Source organism: Podarcis liolepis (genome assembly GCF_965112155.1).
Source record: "Podarcis liolepis genome assembly, chromosome: W".
Taxonomy (NCBI): Eukaryota; Metazoa; Chordata; class Lepidosauria; order Squamata; family Lacertidae; genus Podarcis; species Podarcis liolepis.
The window spans coordinates 10487252-10501950 of NC_139568.1; the positions used below are offsets into that span (position 1 = coordinate 10487252).

Genomic DNA, 14699 nt, shown 5'->3' on the forward strand with positions numbered 1-14699 from the left:
GGGACAACAGAGGATGAGATGGTTGGACAGTGTTCTCGAAGCTACAAACATGAGTCTGACCAAACTGCGGGAGGCAGTGGAAGACAGGAGTGCCTGGCGTGCTCTGGTCCATGGGGTCATGAAGAGTTGGACACGACTAAATGACTAAACAACAAGCAAATCCAAGCACCTGTTGTTGTTTTTAAAAAAACTACTACAACAACAAACAGAGTAAGACGTGGTCTACAGTATCATGGTGGTTTTATTTAATTTGAATGAAAAAAATCATATGAATTTATGAGGATCCGTTTAAAATCAGTTGGATCCGCCTTTTACCCTTTTCCACTTATTCCAAGAAAGCATGCAATCTCTCTCTCTCTCTCTATCTGAAGAAGTGCGCATGCACACGAAAGCTCATACCAAGAACTAACTTAGTTGGTCTTTAAGGTGCTATTGGAAGGAATTTTTTTATTTTCTCTCTCTCTGTGTGTGACACACACAGAAGGGGGGGGGTCGGTCGGGGGTGGGTTCTCCTCCCGGAAGTGGGAGGGGGGAGGTTGCTTAGTTTGGCGATCGGATCACGCTTTTGCAACCTTGTCGCGGCGCCTCCGGAGCCAATAAACGGGGAAATGGGTGGGAGGATTGTTCACTTTTGGCCTTCCAAGTTTTCCTGCTTCCCACTGCAATTAAGCATCCCTCTCCATGCACGAAAGACTATACCGAGATTAGAGCTGGCTAGGTAGGAAGCTCCCTGCCGAATGACGCTTTTAGACTCCGAAGAGGCAAGGAGCGGCTGCCGTCGGAGGGAGTCCAGGCAGGATTGGACCCTCAATGGCGCCCCTCTGGAGGCTTCACCCAGGGCAAAAAAACAGGCTAGCCCCCCCTCCCCAAATAGCTAAGGTCCTGAAACGCTATAAAAAGTTTTATTCTGAAACTGGTCCAAATCAAACAAACAAAAACGTGACGACGTCAACAGATTTAAAATCAGAGTAAAAACAAACCCGACAGGTGTGCTTGCTAGCATGCCACTACTACATACAGTAATGAAATTTAAAGGAGGAATACGATCCCTCCACCCCTTCCTTCCAGGCTCCTTTCACTCTGAGCATTCTTGGCGAGCCACGCGGAGCTCGCCCCGGCCACGTGACCCTGGCTCCGGAAGGAAGATCCCGCTAGGAGGACTTCCGACGCCTTCCCTTCCCAGGCCTAGTGCTGCTTTCTCTCTCAACCCTGCCCCTCCCTCGTTCTACTTCCTATTTCTGGCAGAAACGAATGGGATTTCCTTTTCCGGTACGGAGAGAGAGAGAGAGAGAGAGAGAGAGAAAAGCAAAGAAAGAAAGAAAGCCAGCCAGCCAGCAAAGCTAACTTGAGTCCCTGGGCGCTGGACGGAGAGGCTGAGGCAGGAGCAAACCGGGCGGTGGGAGATCGAGGCGGAAGAGGCCTGCACCGTGGCCGAGGCAGTGGCAGCGTGCGCGTGTCATGGCGGAGCTGACTCCGGGGCCGAATGCGGCACCCGCGGGGGCGGGTAAGAGCGAATGCTTCGTAGACGCGTTGCATCGCGTCCGCCAGGTAAGAGGCTCGGGGTGGGTCCCCCACCTCATCAAAGCGACCCGCGCCTCGGTCTTTACAGGAGAGGGGCTGAACCTGGAGGAGGCGTTATGTGAAGAGGTGATGAACGGTCGCCCCTCACGCCTCCTCCTGGGAGAAGGGAGGTCAGCGTGGGAAGGGACGCGCCTCAGTTGCGGGGAAGCAGTTTTGGCACCTGAAGGTGTGCGGCCCAAACTATACCACTTAGTAACATGACTTGATATTAGACACAGCTTGCTGAGTTCAGAGTATTGGTTTCTGTCTAGCTTAGTTGTCTGCACAGGTACGCAGTGGCTCTCCAGAGTTTCAGGAAGGGAGCATTCCCCAGTCCTATCCTTAAATGCCACTGGGGATTGAACCTGGAACCTTTTGTGTGCAACTGAGCTGTACCCCTTCCCCATAATATAAGATCATAGGACGTTAACTTATAAGTCAGGCCATTGAGGGGTCTCTCTAGTTCAGTGTTGTCTGCACTGACAGGCAGGGGATAATTCCCAGCCCTACCTGGAGATGCCAAGGATTGAATCTGGGATCTTTGAATCATATGCTAAAAATGAACTTAGATTCTAGTTGTCATGGTTCTAAATTAAAAGCAGATTTCAATAGAGACATAGCCTTATAACGTGGCAGACCATTAGCACATCTAGCTCAGAGGGCTGGGCTTGACCAGACCTGGAGGAAAAGGCATATGGAAGGTTGGGAAAGCTGTCCACCACACCACCTGCTGGGAGAAGGGACCAGCATGGAAAAAGGTTATTGCTATGAATGCTGTGCCTCAGGTGTGGGGAAGTCTTTTGGCCCTGTTCAGGTGTGTGGCCAAACTACATAGCAATAGGACCATTGTTTTAAAACTAGGAACGTAGGCATATATGCTTTATATTGAGTCAGAGCACTGGGGTCCTTATTGTCTAGCTCAGTATTGTCTACACTGACTGGCAGTGGTTCTCTAGGTTTTCCGACAGGGCGTCTCTCCCAACCCTACTTGGAGATACTACTGTGGATTGAACCTGGGACCTTCTGCACGCCAGGCAGATGCTGTGCTATGTAGCTATACCCCCTCACCTTAAATATCTTTCCAATATATCTCTAGGGGCAGGATATAAATAATAAATTATTATTATTAAGAAAGACATGAAGGCAATAGCATCATTGATGTTGATTCCTAGCAACAGGTACAGTGTCCTCCTGAAACTGGAGGTCACATACAGTAGAAGTTTTCCTCCTCTAAAAACTAGGTGCGTCTTTTTGTCAGGTGCTCCTTTTTGTCAGGTGTGCCTTATGGAGCGAAAAATACAGTACTTTTATAAACCAAAGAATCTCAAGCATTGTAGCCTTTATGTACTCACAGAAGAGTTGCTTTAACCCAGCAGTAATTTTGGTTTCCCTCAGGGGTTGAAATTAGCCGGTGCCATATGTGGTTGCTGAGACTCGAGAATTCCTCCTTGCCTGACTCCTGAGTAATCTGTTGCTGCCCAAGGGAAGTACTGCTTCCGCTGCAGCAACATGAGTCACTGAGCTGGTGCTGAAGGGCAGGGAAAAGTGCCTCACATGCTTTTCTGTCTCTTACTGTTGCATGAAGGGGAGTGCGAAATGGGCTGCTTCTGGGTTGGTTCTGTGGCACTCAAGGGGGGCGTCTTGTGATAGGGGAGGGCCGGGCAAAAAAAGAGGGCAAGAGAGGTGGCAGAACATTGTGGGCTGCTGAAGAAAAAGGGGTGTGTGAGCATGTCTCTGTGGCTCAGCTTCGGTTCTCTAGCAGCTATATTGGCGTGAGGTTTTTCCCTCTCCCCTTTCACCTCTGTGGAGCTCAGCTGCAGTCTGTAGCTCTTTTCTCTGTGTGTATATACTACCGCACGCGTGTGTGTATCCTGGAAGGAAGAAAACCAAAAGAGGCTTGGTCAAACGGGTCAACTTCTTTTCTTTGGCCTTTGCCCCACCCCTGGCCGGCCATCCACTGTCCTCCCTGGCCGAGGGCGGGTAAAAGGCTGGCCCAAGCAGGTGGGAGGCACCCGCCCAGGTGAACCCCCGCTCGGTGCCGCAAACCCCGCCCACCTGTGGGGAAGGGAGGGCGGAAATTCTGGGAGCTGCGATGGGCTGGCTGGAGGCTGCTCTCCCTTGTCTCTGTTCTGTCTGATGAAGGGGCAGCTGTGATTTGTGAGGAGGACAGGCACCTGGCCATTGCCCTTTCAAATGTGCTCCCTCTCTGTCTCCCCCATCTGTCTTGGGTTGTGTGTAGGGAAGCACACTCATTTCAGCGACTGTTCAGTCTGACTAATTTAGATAGATATTCCCCCACCCCTTCCCCTTGCTCTTTGGTCCTAATAATCTTTGCCTATTGATGTAAGTGTACTTATGCAGAAAGCATATTGTTGTTACATTAAGGAACGCAGCAGAGCCCATAAAGATCTGAGAAAGAAAGAAAAAAGTAGTTCACAGGGAAGGTGAGTTTCTTTGCTATCATGCTACTAAGTTGGAGGTATGTTTTTTGTGTTGTTATTTATGTAGCACTTTACAGGGTATGAAATGCCTTTAGACACATTCTTAAGGTAATTGAATTTAACTGTTAGGTGTTGCATTCTTAAAAGGCAGTTTTAAGGATATATATGTACAGTATAGTTAGGTGATTGAGACCTCTCCCGCAGCTGGAAGTTACGTCATTAAGCACACGTTGCAATCACCAGCTTGAGTAGCAACTTTCACTGACTGGTTTCTATCTTACTGGGAAACAGAGGAAGTGTTGCTTCCAGCCTCCCATGGATCATTAATGAGCAGCTTTCTGGGAGATTGTACATATGCAGTTAGCATGCCCAAAGTGAATGCTTATGAATGTTGAAAGTACTTTTATTTATAGCACCTCTCTTAACATTTCAAATTACTTTAAGTGTCCAAAACTGGTGTGAAACTGCTCGTAGTAACACATATATGCCGGTATCTGTAAATATTAATTATTCAAATGTTTTATGCTTTTGACCAATTAAGAATTGCTATTAAAATGTGATATTAACAATGCGTCAGTGATGTGAATTGTATTAATTCATGCATTTTGAAAAATAAAAAGAAAGTGCTGCTGAACTGGGGGGGGGGTGGCGATTAGCCATTCTGTTTTTGTGCCTGTAACCTAGGTTCCAGGGGTCATGTGGCGAATAGCTTCTCTATCCCAGTTTCTAACACTGGTAGCCCTTTACAACACCATCTCCAGCTGTACAATATCCTCCTAGAGATAGAGCAGCTAGAGCTGTAAACAGTACAGGCATCTCCTCACTTATGCAGGGGTTACGCTCTGGGTCCCCACGTGCATAAGTGAAATCGCATAAAGTAGGGTGCACCTTCTAAAAAGCCTCCAAACACCCTCTCTGCCACTCTCTTCAATCCATACTAAAAATACTGTATCCCAAAATATCCTCAACTAGAATTAAAGCTCTGGGACAGGTTGGAGGATGTGTTGGAAAGCTGCTGCTGCTATTGCGCTACCCTACACAGCAGCTGTTAGGCAGAGAGACTGAGCAGCGTAAACAAAGTTTATAAGCCAGCCCTGGGATCCCTTGTCTGGCACAGTTCTGTGAACTGAAAACTATGGAGAGGCCTGGTCTGAATAGAGATAATGGATTCTTGTCTCATTACACATGCTAAAGCTATTTTTGGTCATCTGCATACTATCCCTTGCTTTTTCCTGTAGGACTAATTGAAGTTGTTAACAGTCATCAACAGGTTTACCGTACCCATTAAGCCAATCACCCATCTCCCACTACCCTTCTAAGAAATACCCCACCCCACCCTCCCAGTATATATAAGGGTCTGGTGACTTCTGCTTCAGTGTATCTGAAGAAGTGTTTATGCACACAAAAGCTTATACCAGAACAAACTTAGTTGGTCTATAAGGTGCTACTGGACAATTTTTTATTTAATTTTTATTTTGACTGCGTCAGACCAACACGGCTACCTACCTGAATCTGGAATCACTGGGGAGCAAGTCATTGTCTTCTTCTTTGGCAATTACTCATAGCTGAGAAAGATTGCCTTACATAAACATGGTTTTAACAGTGAGTCCGTAAGTGACTCTGGAGGCTAATTCTGGATCAACACGTCCTTCTACAGTGGGGACATAGGTTTCTGGGCGGGAGTTGATCAAGGTGAGGGTTTGCCAAGCATGCCTTCCTCTTAGCACATTTCTCCCTTTCGTCCTGAGTTTGAGCATCTTCAAAGCCCCTGACACCTTTGGTAAAGGCTGTTCTCGAATTGGACACTCACAGGCCAGTTTTTCCCAGTTGTTGGTGTTTATACTACATTTTTTTAGATTTGCCTTGAGACAGTCTTTAAACCTCTTTTGTTGACCACTAGCATTACACTTTCCATTTTAAAGTTTGGAATAGAGTATTTGCTTTGGAAGGTGATAATCAGGCATCCGAACAAAATGGCCAGTCCAACCAAGTCGATGTTGAAGAATCATTGCTTCAACACTGGTGATCTTTGCTTCTTCTAGTACACTGGCATTAGTTTGCCTGTCTTCGCAAGTGATGAGTAATTTTTTTCGGAGATGCCATTGCTGGAATCTTGTGAGGAGCTGGAGATGGCGTTTATAAGTGGTCCATGTTTCACAAGCATACAGTAAGGTTGGTAGTACAATAGCTTTGTGGTACCTCGCAAGACGAAAAACGCGCAAGACGAAAGAGATTTCCGTTTTTTGAGTCGTTCCGCAAGACGAATTTCCCTAACTTCTTGCGAGTTTGTTTCCTTTTTCTTAAAGCCGCTAAGCCAGGGGTCTGCAACCTGCGGCTCCGGAGCCGCACGTGGCTCTTTTACACCTTTGCCGCGGCTCCGGGGCGGATACTAGCGAGGGGAGGAGGCACATTGTGCGCCCCGACACTCCCCACTGTGGCGGGCGCTGTACTGGCTGTGACGTCGCATGGGGGCGGTGCGTGCGTTAGTCACGCACCGTCCCAACGTCACCTTCCCGCCTGCTGTCAGATCAGAGGGCAGCGGCGCGCATGCTTTAAATGTCACAATGGTTTTGCGGCTCCCAGGTTTTTTTTTTTCTTTGGGAACGGGTCCAAGTGGCTCTTTTTGTCTTAAAGGTTGCAGACCCCTGCACTAAGCCATTAATAGCCGCTAATAGCCGTGCTTCGCAAGACGAAAAAACCGCAAAACGAAGAGACTCGCGGAACGGATTAATTTCGTCTTCTGAGGCACCACTGCATTTTGGTTTCCCTGCGAATGTCCTCAAACACTCTGCACTTCAATCAGGAGAAAGCTGCAGTCACAGAGCTCAGGCGATGCTGGATTTTGGCATCAGTGTCAGCCCTTGTGGAAAGATAACTGCCCAGATAGGAGAAGTGATCAAAATTTTCCAACGTTACACCATTGAGTTGTATTTGTGGTGCTGCAGAGGGGTTGTTTTTTGCTTGTTGGTGGAGCACTTTGGTGGTTTGGATGTCGAGCGATAGGCCAAGCTTTTTGTAATCTTCTGCAAAGATATTTAGGATGGTTTGAAGGTCATCCTCTGATTGTGCACACGCTATGTTGTCACCAGCATACTGAAGCTCTGGAAGTTACGGTAACCTTACTCTTTGCTTTCAGTCTACTCAGATTAAAGAGCTTTCCATCTGTTTGATAAATGATTTCTACCCTGGTGGGGAGTTTCCCTTCGACAGTGTGTAGGATCATGGTGATGAAGGTAATAAATAGAGTTGGGGCAATAACACAACCCTGTTTAACACCTGATTCCACTGTGAATGGTTCACTTTGAGAGCCGTTGTTATCCACTATTGTTCCCGTCATATTATCGTGGAGGAGCTGAATGATGTTCACAAATTTATCTGGGCAGCCAATTTTCAGGACAGTCAGCGGGGCATTGTGATTTACAGTGTCGAAGGCAGGGTGGATTTGATTTAAATAAAATCGATTTAAATCATTTTTGTACAGAAAGACTCATTCGTGCTGGTATAATCTTACTATTCACAATCAGATGAAAGTTTCATTTTTGGAATAATAAAATTTCAGAGTAGTTTTTACAGTTATATCAAAAATTACTGATTTGGTTATACCAGGCATAGGCAAACTCGGCCCTCCAGATGTTTTGGGACTACAACTCATCCCTAGCTAACAGGACCAGTGGTCAGGGATGATGGGAACTGTAGTCTCAAAACATTTGGAGGGCCGAGTTTGCCTATGCCTGGGTTATACTATTAGAAATACATAGACAGTTAACTTAATAAACCTCACAATAATTTCATAATTAACTGTTTATAGGGGCTATATCTCCCAGCAGCCCTGGCTTGGGAGAGGCTGGTCTTCCTTTTCTAGAGGGGTGGGGGGGAGGAGAAATACAGTTGGTAGGCCTAGGCTGGAACAGGCTTGCAGAAAGAACAGGCTGAGGAGAAGCAGGCTGGTGGAAAGCTGGAAAAGGGGAACCAAGAACTGGAGCAGAGAACTTCAGGGATCCCTGATGCAGGACTGAAGTTCCAGGTAGAGACTTTATAGTTTGGACAACGTCAGGCGAGAGCCCTAGGGCCTGGAACCAGTGAACTCTTTTATTAGTTTACTGGCAAGCACTTCAAGGTCTCGCCAGTGACTTACAGATCCCAGTTACTGTTTCCACTCGCCCCCCCCCCCTTTGGATTTGCTTCTACATTCAGGTGCCTATTCTGTACAGTTAAGTTAGCGCAGTTGTTTGAACCCAGTGGGATTGGGAAGAGGTTGCCAGCCCTGAAGTGCCTTCAGCATTTGCCTCAAGTCTGAGTTGCACAGACACGCAACTGACTTGCACAATTATTATGCAAATATTCCAAACTTGTGGATTATTCTGCTCACAAGGTTGCATTTTCATTTTTTACTGCTTCATACTTAGCTACTTGTGCAGATCTATTCTACTCCAAACAATCTATTCATTGAACCTCTTGGAACTTAGCATTTGGTAAGAGGTTGATTCTGTGTATATAAATTTGCAAAGGAACGATGGGATTAAGGTTTTTTCCTCAACTCTGTGTGTTTATTTCATAACATTTTTCCTGTGAAGAAAAGGCATGTTATCTCTGTAGACACAAATTCACACTTTTGAGAACTGCAAAAGCAAGCATCTGTGTTTATATCTTCTCATTAGAAAAACTGTCCCAAATAATCTTACAGAAACTTCTGGAAGATCATGACATTGTGAATGGATTAATGGAATTCATTTACCAAAAAAATTAAACATTGCATATAAAACCTCATGCTACATAATTAAAAACAAATCCTTATTTCCTGAATAGCTTTTGAACTATAACGTAACTTAAATAGAAAACTATCTTTAGAAAGATTTTTCCTCCAAAAACATTTTTTTAAAAAAATCCAATTTAAATGAAAAAAATCCAATTTTAAAAAATAAATCTGATTTTATATTTTTTTAAAAATATTGATTTTTATCCACCCTGGTTGAAGGCCTTAGTCAGGTCAATAAATGCCATATACAGGGGTTGGTTTTGCTCTCTGCATTTGAAGCTGTCAAGCGGTGAAAATCATGTCCACTGTCCCCCTAGAAGGCCGAAAACCATTTTGGGATTCAGGAAAGGTCACCTCGGATATTGTTAAGAGATTGTTTGCTAAGATCCTTGCAAGAATTTTGCCAACCGCATATAAAAAAGGATGCCTTGATAGGTTCTGCAACCGTGTCTATCACCTTTTTAAAAGAGGTTGATAATTTTGGCATCCCTAAAGTCTGCTGGGATCTCCTCTCTCCCAGATTTTTCCGATGAGCTTGTGAACTTGTTGTGCAAGTTCAGTTCCACCCACTTTGAAGACCTTGGCAGGTATCCCATCAGGTCCGCTGGCTTTCTTGTTTTTCATTTGGTTAATAGCTGTACACAACTCACCCAAATTTGGAGATACTGCAAGCTCATCTCTAATTGGTTTTTGCAAAATTTGTGAAAGGACCTCAGCAGCTGCGGGTAAGTTGTGGTTAAGGAGATGCTGGTACTTTTCTTTCCAGCATAGTGCAATAGCTTGTTTATCTTTTAGAAGTGTGCTACCGTCTGTTGAGCGTAGGGGGCATATGCCCATAGATGGTTTTTGTGGCTTTAAAGAAACTGTGCATCATGAGTGTCGGTTAAGTGCTGGATCTCTTGAGCTTTATTTTATCCACCACGTGTTCTTGAGTTCTCTGGTTCTTCTTTGAACCTCAGCCTTAGCGTTGGCATAGGTTTTTTTCTTAGTGGAACAGTTTCTATCTCTTTGCCAGATCTGAAAGGCCTTCCTTTTCTTGTCAATAATGCCTTCAAATCTCACTGTATTCTCATCAAACCAGTCCTGGTGTTTGTTGGTTTGGTATCCAATAGTTCGTTCACAGGCTGCAATAATGGATGTTTTTGTTGGCTATTTGCAGTTTAGTAGTGCTGCAGAGTTCAAAATTTTTCAAAATTGGGAAAAGAGTACGGCAAGGCTGTATATTGTCTCCCTACTTGTTTAACTTATATGCAGAATTCATCATGCGAAAGGCTGGGCTGGATGAATCCCAAGCCGGAATTAAGATCGCCGGAAGAAATATCAACAACCTCAGATATGCAGATGACACAACCTTGATGGCAGAAAGTGAGGAGGAATTAAAGAACCTTTTAATGAGGGTGAAAGAGGAGAGAGCAAAATATGGTCTGAAGCTTAACATCAAAAAAACAAAGATCATGGCCACTGGGTCCATCACCTCCTGGCAAATAGAAGGGGAAGAAATGGAGGCAGTGAGAGATTTTACTTTCTTGGGCTCCATGATCACTGCAGATGGTGACAGCAGTCATGAAATTAAAAGACGCCTGCTTCTTGGGAGAAAGGCGATGGCAAACCTAGACAGCGTCTTAAAAAGCAGAGACATCACCTTGCCAACAAAGGTCTGTATAGTTAAAGACATGGTTTTCCCAGTAGTGATGTATGGAAGTGAGAGCTGGATCATAAAGAAGGCTGATCGCCGAAGAATTGATGCTTTTGAATTCTGGTGCTGGAGGAGACTCTTGAGAGTCCCATGGACTGCAAGAAGATCAAACGTATCCATTCTTAAGGAAATCAGCCCTGAGTGCTCACTGGAAGGACAGATTGTGAAGCTGAGGCTCCAATACATTGGCCACTTCATGAGAAGAGACAACTCCCTGGAAAAGACCCTGATGTTGGGAAAGATGGAGGGCAGAAGGAGAAGGGGACGACAGAGGACGAGATGCTTGGATAGTGTTCTCGAAGCTACAAACATGAGTCTGACTGAACTGCGGGAGGCAGTGGAAGACAGGAGTGTCTGACGTGCTCTGGTCCATGGGGTCACGAAGAGTCGGACACGACTAAACAACAACAGCGCTGCAGAGAGCTTGCTGGGGAGACCATGCATTAAAAAGGGACTAAAAAATAACTTAAACAAGGTTTTAATAACAAAACCAAAAACTCCTTATACACTAAATACATCAACAACAAACATGACCCAACCACCAACCCATCCCCCAGGGTAAGGAGAGAGCTAGGTGCTGCTCCTTATATACTATGCCCAAATGCTGACACAGCTTAATTAACACAACCTAGCAGCACCTGCGGGACACGGGTGGCACTGTGGGTAAAAGCCTCAGCGCCTAGGACTTGCCGATCGAAAGGTCGGCGGTTCGAATCCCCGCGGTGGGGTGCGCTCCCGTCGTTCGGTCCCAGCGCCTGCCAACCTAGCAGTTCAAAAGCACCTCCGGGTGCAAGTAGATAAATAGGGACCGCTTACCAGCGGGAAGGTAAACGGCGTTCCGTGTGCTGCGCTGGCTCGCCAGATGCAGCTTTTCACGCTGGCCACGTGACCCGGAAGTGTCTGCGGACAGCGCTGGCTCCCGGCCTCTAGAGTGAGATGAGCGCACAACCCTAGAGTCTGGCAAGACTGGCCCGAACGGGCAGGGGTACCTTTACCTTTACCTTTAGCAGCACCTGCTATGTTTCACAGCTGTAAGACTGGGTCTCGTTATTTGCCCTGGCCCTTAAAGACATACACAACTTGTGAAGCAATAATGAACCTTCACATTTTAAAGTGACCATTCAACAGTTTTTAGCTTCGTCCAGTGTTTCTCAGTGTCATTTGGGAATTCCGAAAGCAGATAGTCCTTAAGAGTTGTTCGGAGGCAATCCTGCTTAATGGGCTCTTGAAGCGCTTGAGTGTTCATTTTGCGGCTTGGTTTCCTTCCTTGAAGCCTGTGTTGACGTATAATCTTGATAGCCATCATGAAGCATATTAATTGGTGATCTGCCCAGCAATCATCAGCACTCGTCATAGCTCTAGTAAGGAGCGATCTTCAGCTCGGACAATTACATAGTCTAAGAGGTGCCAGTGGTTTGACCGAAGGTGCCTCCCAAGATATTTTAAATTTATTTTTCTATTGAGTGTGTTGGTAATAACAACATATCGACAAAAGTAAGATTTTGTTCTGGTTGCTGTTGCCAATTCCTTCTTTCCCAATAGTCCCAGGCCACAGTTCAAAATCTTGTCCAACTCTTGCATTAAAGTCACCCAGGAGGATAATTTTATGCTCCTTAGGTATCTCTGATAGGATGGTATCCAGCTCAGAGTAAAATTTTTCTTTCATTTCTTCATCGGCATCCAGTGTTGGTGCATAAGCACTTAGAATAGTGGCCTGTTAGTTTTTGGCGAGTTTATTCGAAGGGTTGATAGTTGCTCATTAATGCCAGTAGGGACTTCTGACAAGAGCGTCACAATATCATTTTTGATAGCAAAGCCTGCTCCATGTACTGGAGATTCTTGTTCAGGTAGAGCTTTCCAGAACAATGTGTAGCCCCCTTTTTCTTCCTTCATTTGTCCCTCTCCTGCTGCAATATCGATGTTAAAATGTCACAACTCTCTTGCAATGATGACAATTCTGTGTTCAGGACGCTCATTATCTGTATTATCCAACAAAGTCTGTATGTTCCATTGTCTTTTACGACCACTGTGTGGTGACCCCACTGGGCATGGTAATCCAGTCAGGGGAAAAAAGGAGGCAGACTATGTTTAGGGCAGCCTTTCTAGCCCCTCCCCCTTTTTCAGGGTGAGCAGAGTGGATCCTAAATAGGGCTGTTCAGTCATGGATTTAGCTGCCGAACTGCTCAACTGCCTCATTCCTTGAGTCAGAGTGACTGAATCTGTATCCACCGCCCATGTGCCTGTTCATGACTAGGGGATTCCAGATTTCATGGTCCTGCCCCTGTTACCATTTGCCTATCGCCATGGGACTTTGAGGGTTTAGGATGGGGATGGGTTTTTGGAAGACGCCTGTGCATGAATTTGTTTTATGTGTGTATATCAGTGCACGCCGATCAACACACAGTCTTCACAGTAAGGCTCTGTTCCTTTTTTTGTAATAATTTTATATTGATTTTCCATTAAACACATATAACCAAATCAAACATTTTCACAAATTTCAACTTTTGGACTTCCGTCAGCTTCTCTGCCAATCTTCCATATTAAATTTTTTTATTACGCATTCCGTAAATTTAATATTGCCTTTTAATATACCCTTCCTATCTTGTTCTCTTTTTTACAATACTCCTCAAACTTTCACAGAGCTTCTTTAAACCCCGCTAGCGTTATTTAATCACCACATATATTTTTCAGATATTCTGTAAATTTTCCCCAGTCCTCGATGAACTTGTGATCTTGTTGATATCTAATCTTCCCAGTTAGCTTGTCCAATTCTGCATACTCCATAAGTTTCATTCTCCATTCTTCAAGGGTCGGTAGTTCCTCCTGTTTCCATTTTTGGGCCATTAATATTCTCGCCACTGTTACAGCATATTGGAAAAGTTTACAGTCCCTTCTGTTTATCTCAGTTCCTGTTATTCCTAAAAGAAAGGCTTCTGGTTTCTTTACAAATGTATATTTCAACATCATCTTCAGCTCATTATATATCATTTCCCAGAAACCCTTCACTTTCTTACATTCCCACCACATATGGTAAAATGTCCCTTCTTTTTCTTTACATTTCCAACACTTATTACATGTTTTATACATTTTCGCTAGTTTAGCCGGTGTAATATACCATCTATATATCATTTTCATAACATTTTCTTTTAACGCAGTACATGCTGTAAATTTTATATTTTCCTTCCATATCTTTTCCCAATCCTCCAATTATATATTATATCCAAAGTCCCTGGCTCTGTTCCAATGGCATGAGTATCACGGCGACCAGTAGATTCCTATCTGCTGCAGCCTTCATCCGCCTTCACAGCCATTGTAACATACCACTTGTTATCATCTGCCTGTTATGCCTTGAGGATTTCTTGGGTCATTCTTTGTCTAGCTCCTCCCCTTTGACCTTAGTGCCTTGGGTGAGCCTGCTGGGAGTACAAGACTCTCGACGGCTTCACACACAAGGGTCATAGGAATGTGCAAGCCCACTCACCACAACAAGGTGATGATCCAGCCTGGTAACTAGAAAGGCTCTTATGTCAATTAATTTGTTTAATATTTATAATAGGACAGAAAGTGACCGTTTGCCCTTGGTTCTTTCTATTGTACCCCAGGACATAAACTTGCACCCCCCAGTCCGGATGCCAAACCATGAACTAGATGGAGGCTTGCCGATCAGAAAGTCAGCAGTTTGAATCCCCGCGATGGGGTGAGCTCCTGTTGCTTGGTCCCTGCTCCTGCCAACCTAGCAGTTCAAAAGCACGCAGCACAAGTAGATAAATAGGTACTGTTCTGGCGGGAAGGTAAACAGCGTTTCCGTGCACTGCTCTGGCTCGACAGAAAGCGGCTTAGTCATGCTGGCCACATGACCCGGAAGTTGTATGCCGGCTCCCTCGGCCAGCAAAGCAAGATGAGCACTGCAACCCCAGAGTCATTCACGACTGGACCTAATGGTCAGGGGTCCCTTTACCTAAAGCAGTCTACTGCAGTTAATGCCAGACTAAATTTGGAATCAGCAATATGATCAAAAAATAAAAAGGTCAATCTGTAGAAGCTTCTATTGAGGCATATGATAATCTTATTGAACTTTTACAGGATGTGGTCTCAACTAGCGTAAATTCGGGTGACAAAACCATTAATTCCACAGGGTGTAACTGGTTCATCAATGCTTGTCATAGAAAGAAAAAAGATCTTGGGGACTCTTACAGGGAGTATAGTAAAGCTGGCCTAAGTTACTTACCTCCAACCTATCTTGTAT

General features: G+C 45.0%; 1 protein-coding gene across 8 annotated transcripts in view; it reads left to right on the forward strand.

Moving 5' to 3' along the window:
- The first annotated feature begins 1153 nt into the window (after window positions 1-1153).
- The window catches only part of LOC310697670 (far upstream element-binding protein 3-like), a 395403-nt gene continuing 381857 nt past the window's right edge, over window positions 1154-14699 (forward strand). For 3 of the 8 annotated variants that reach the window (XM_083484355.1, XM_083484351.1, XM_083484356.1), the window contains exon 1: window positions 1283-1548. In XM_083484355.1, the coding sequence (XP_083340481.1) occupies window positions 1459-1548 (90 nt within the window). In that variant the 5' untranslated portion in view covers window positions 1283-1458. Of the gene's footprint in view, window positions 1549-14699 lie in introns of all 8 variants that reach the window. The other 5 variants (XM_083484350.1, XM_083484357.1, XM_083484352.1 and 2 more) reach the window with 3 other exon arrangements.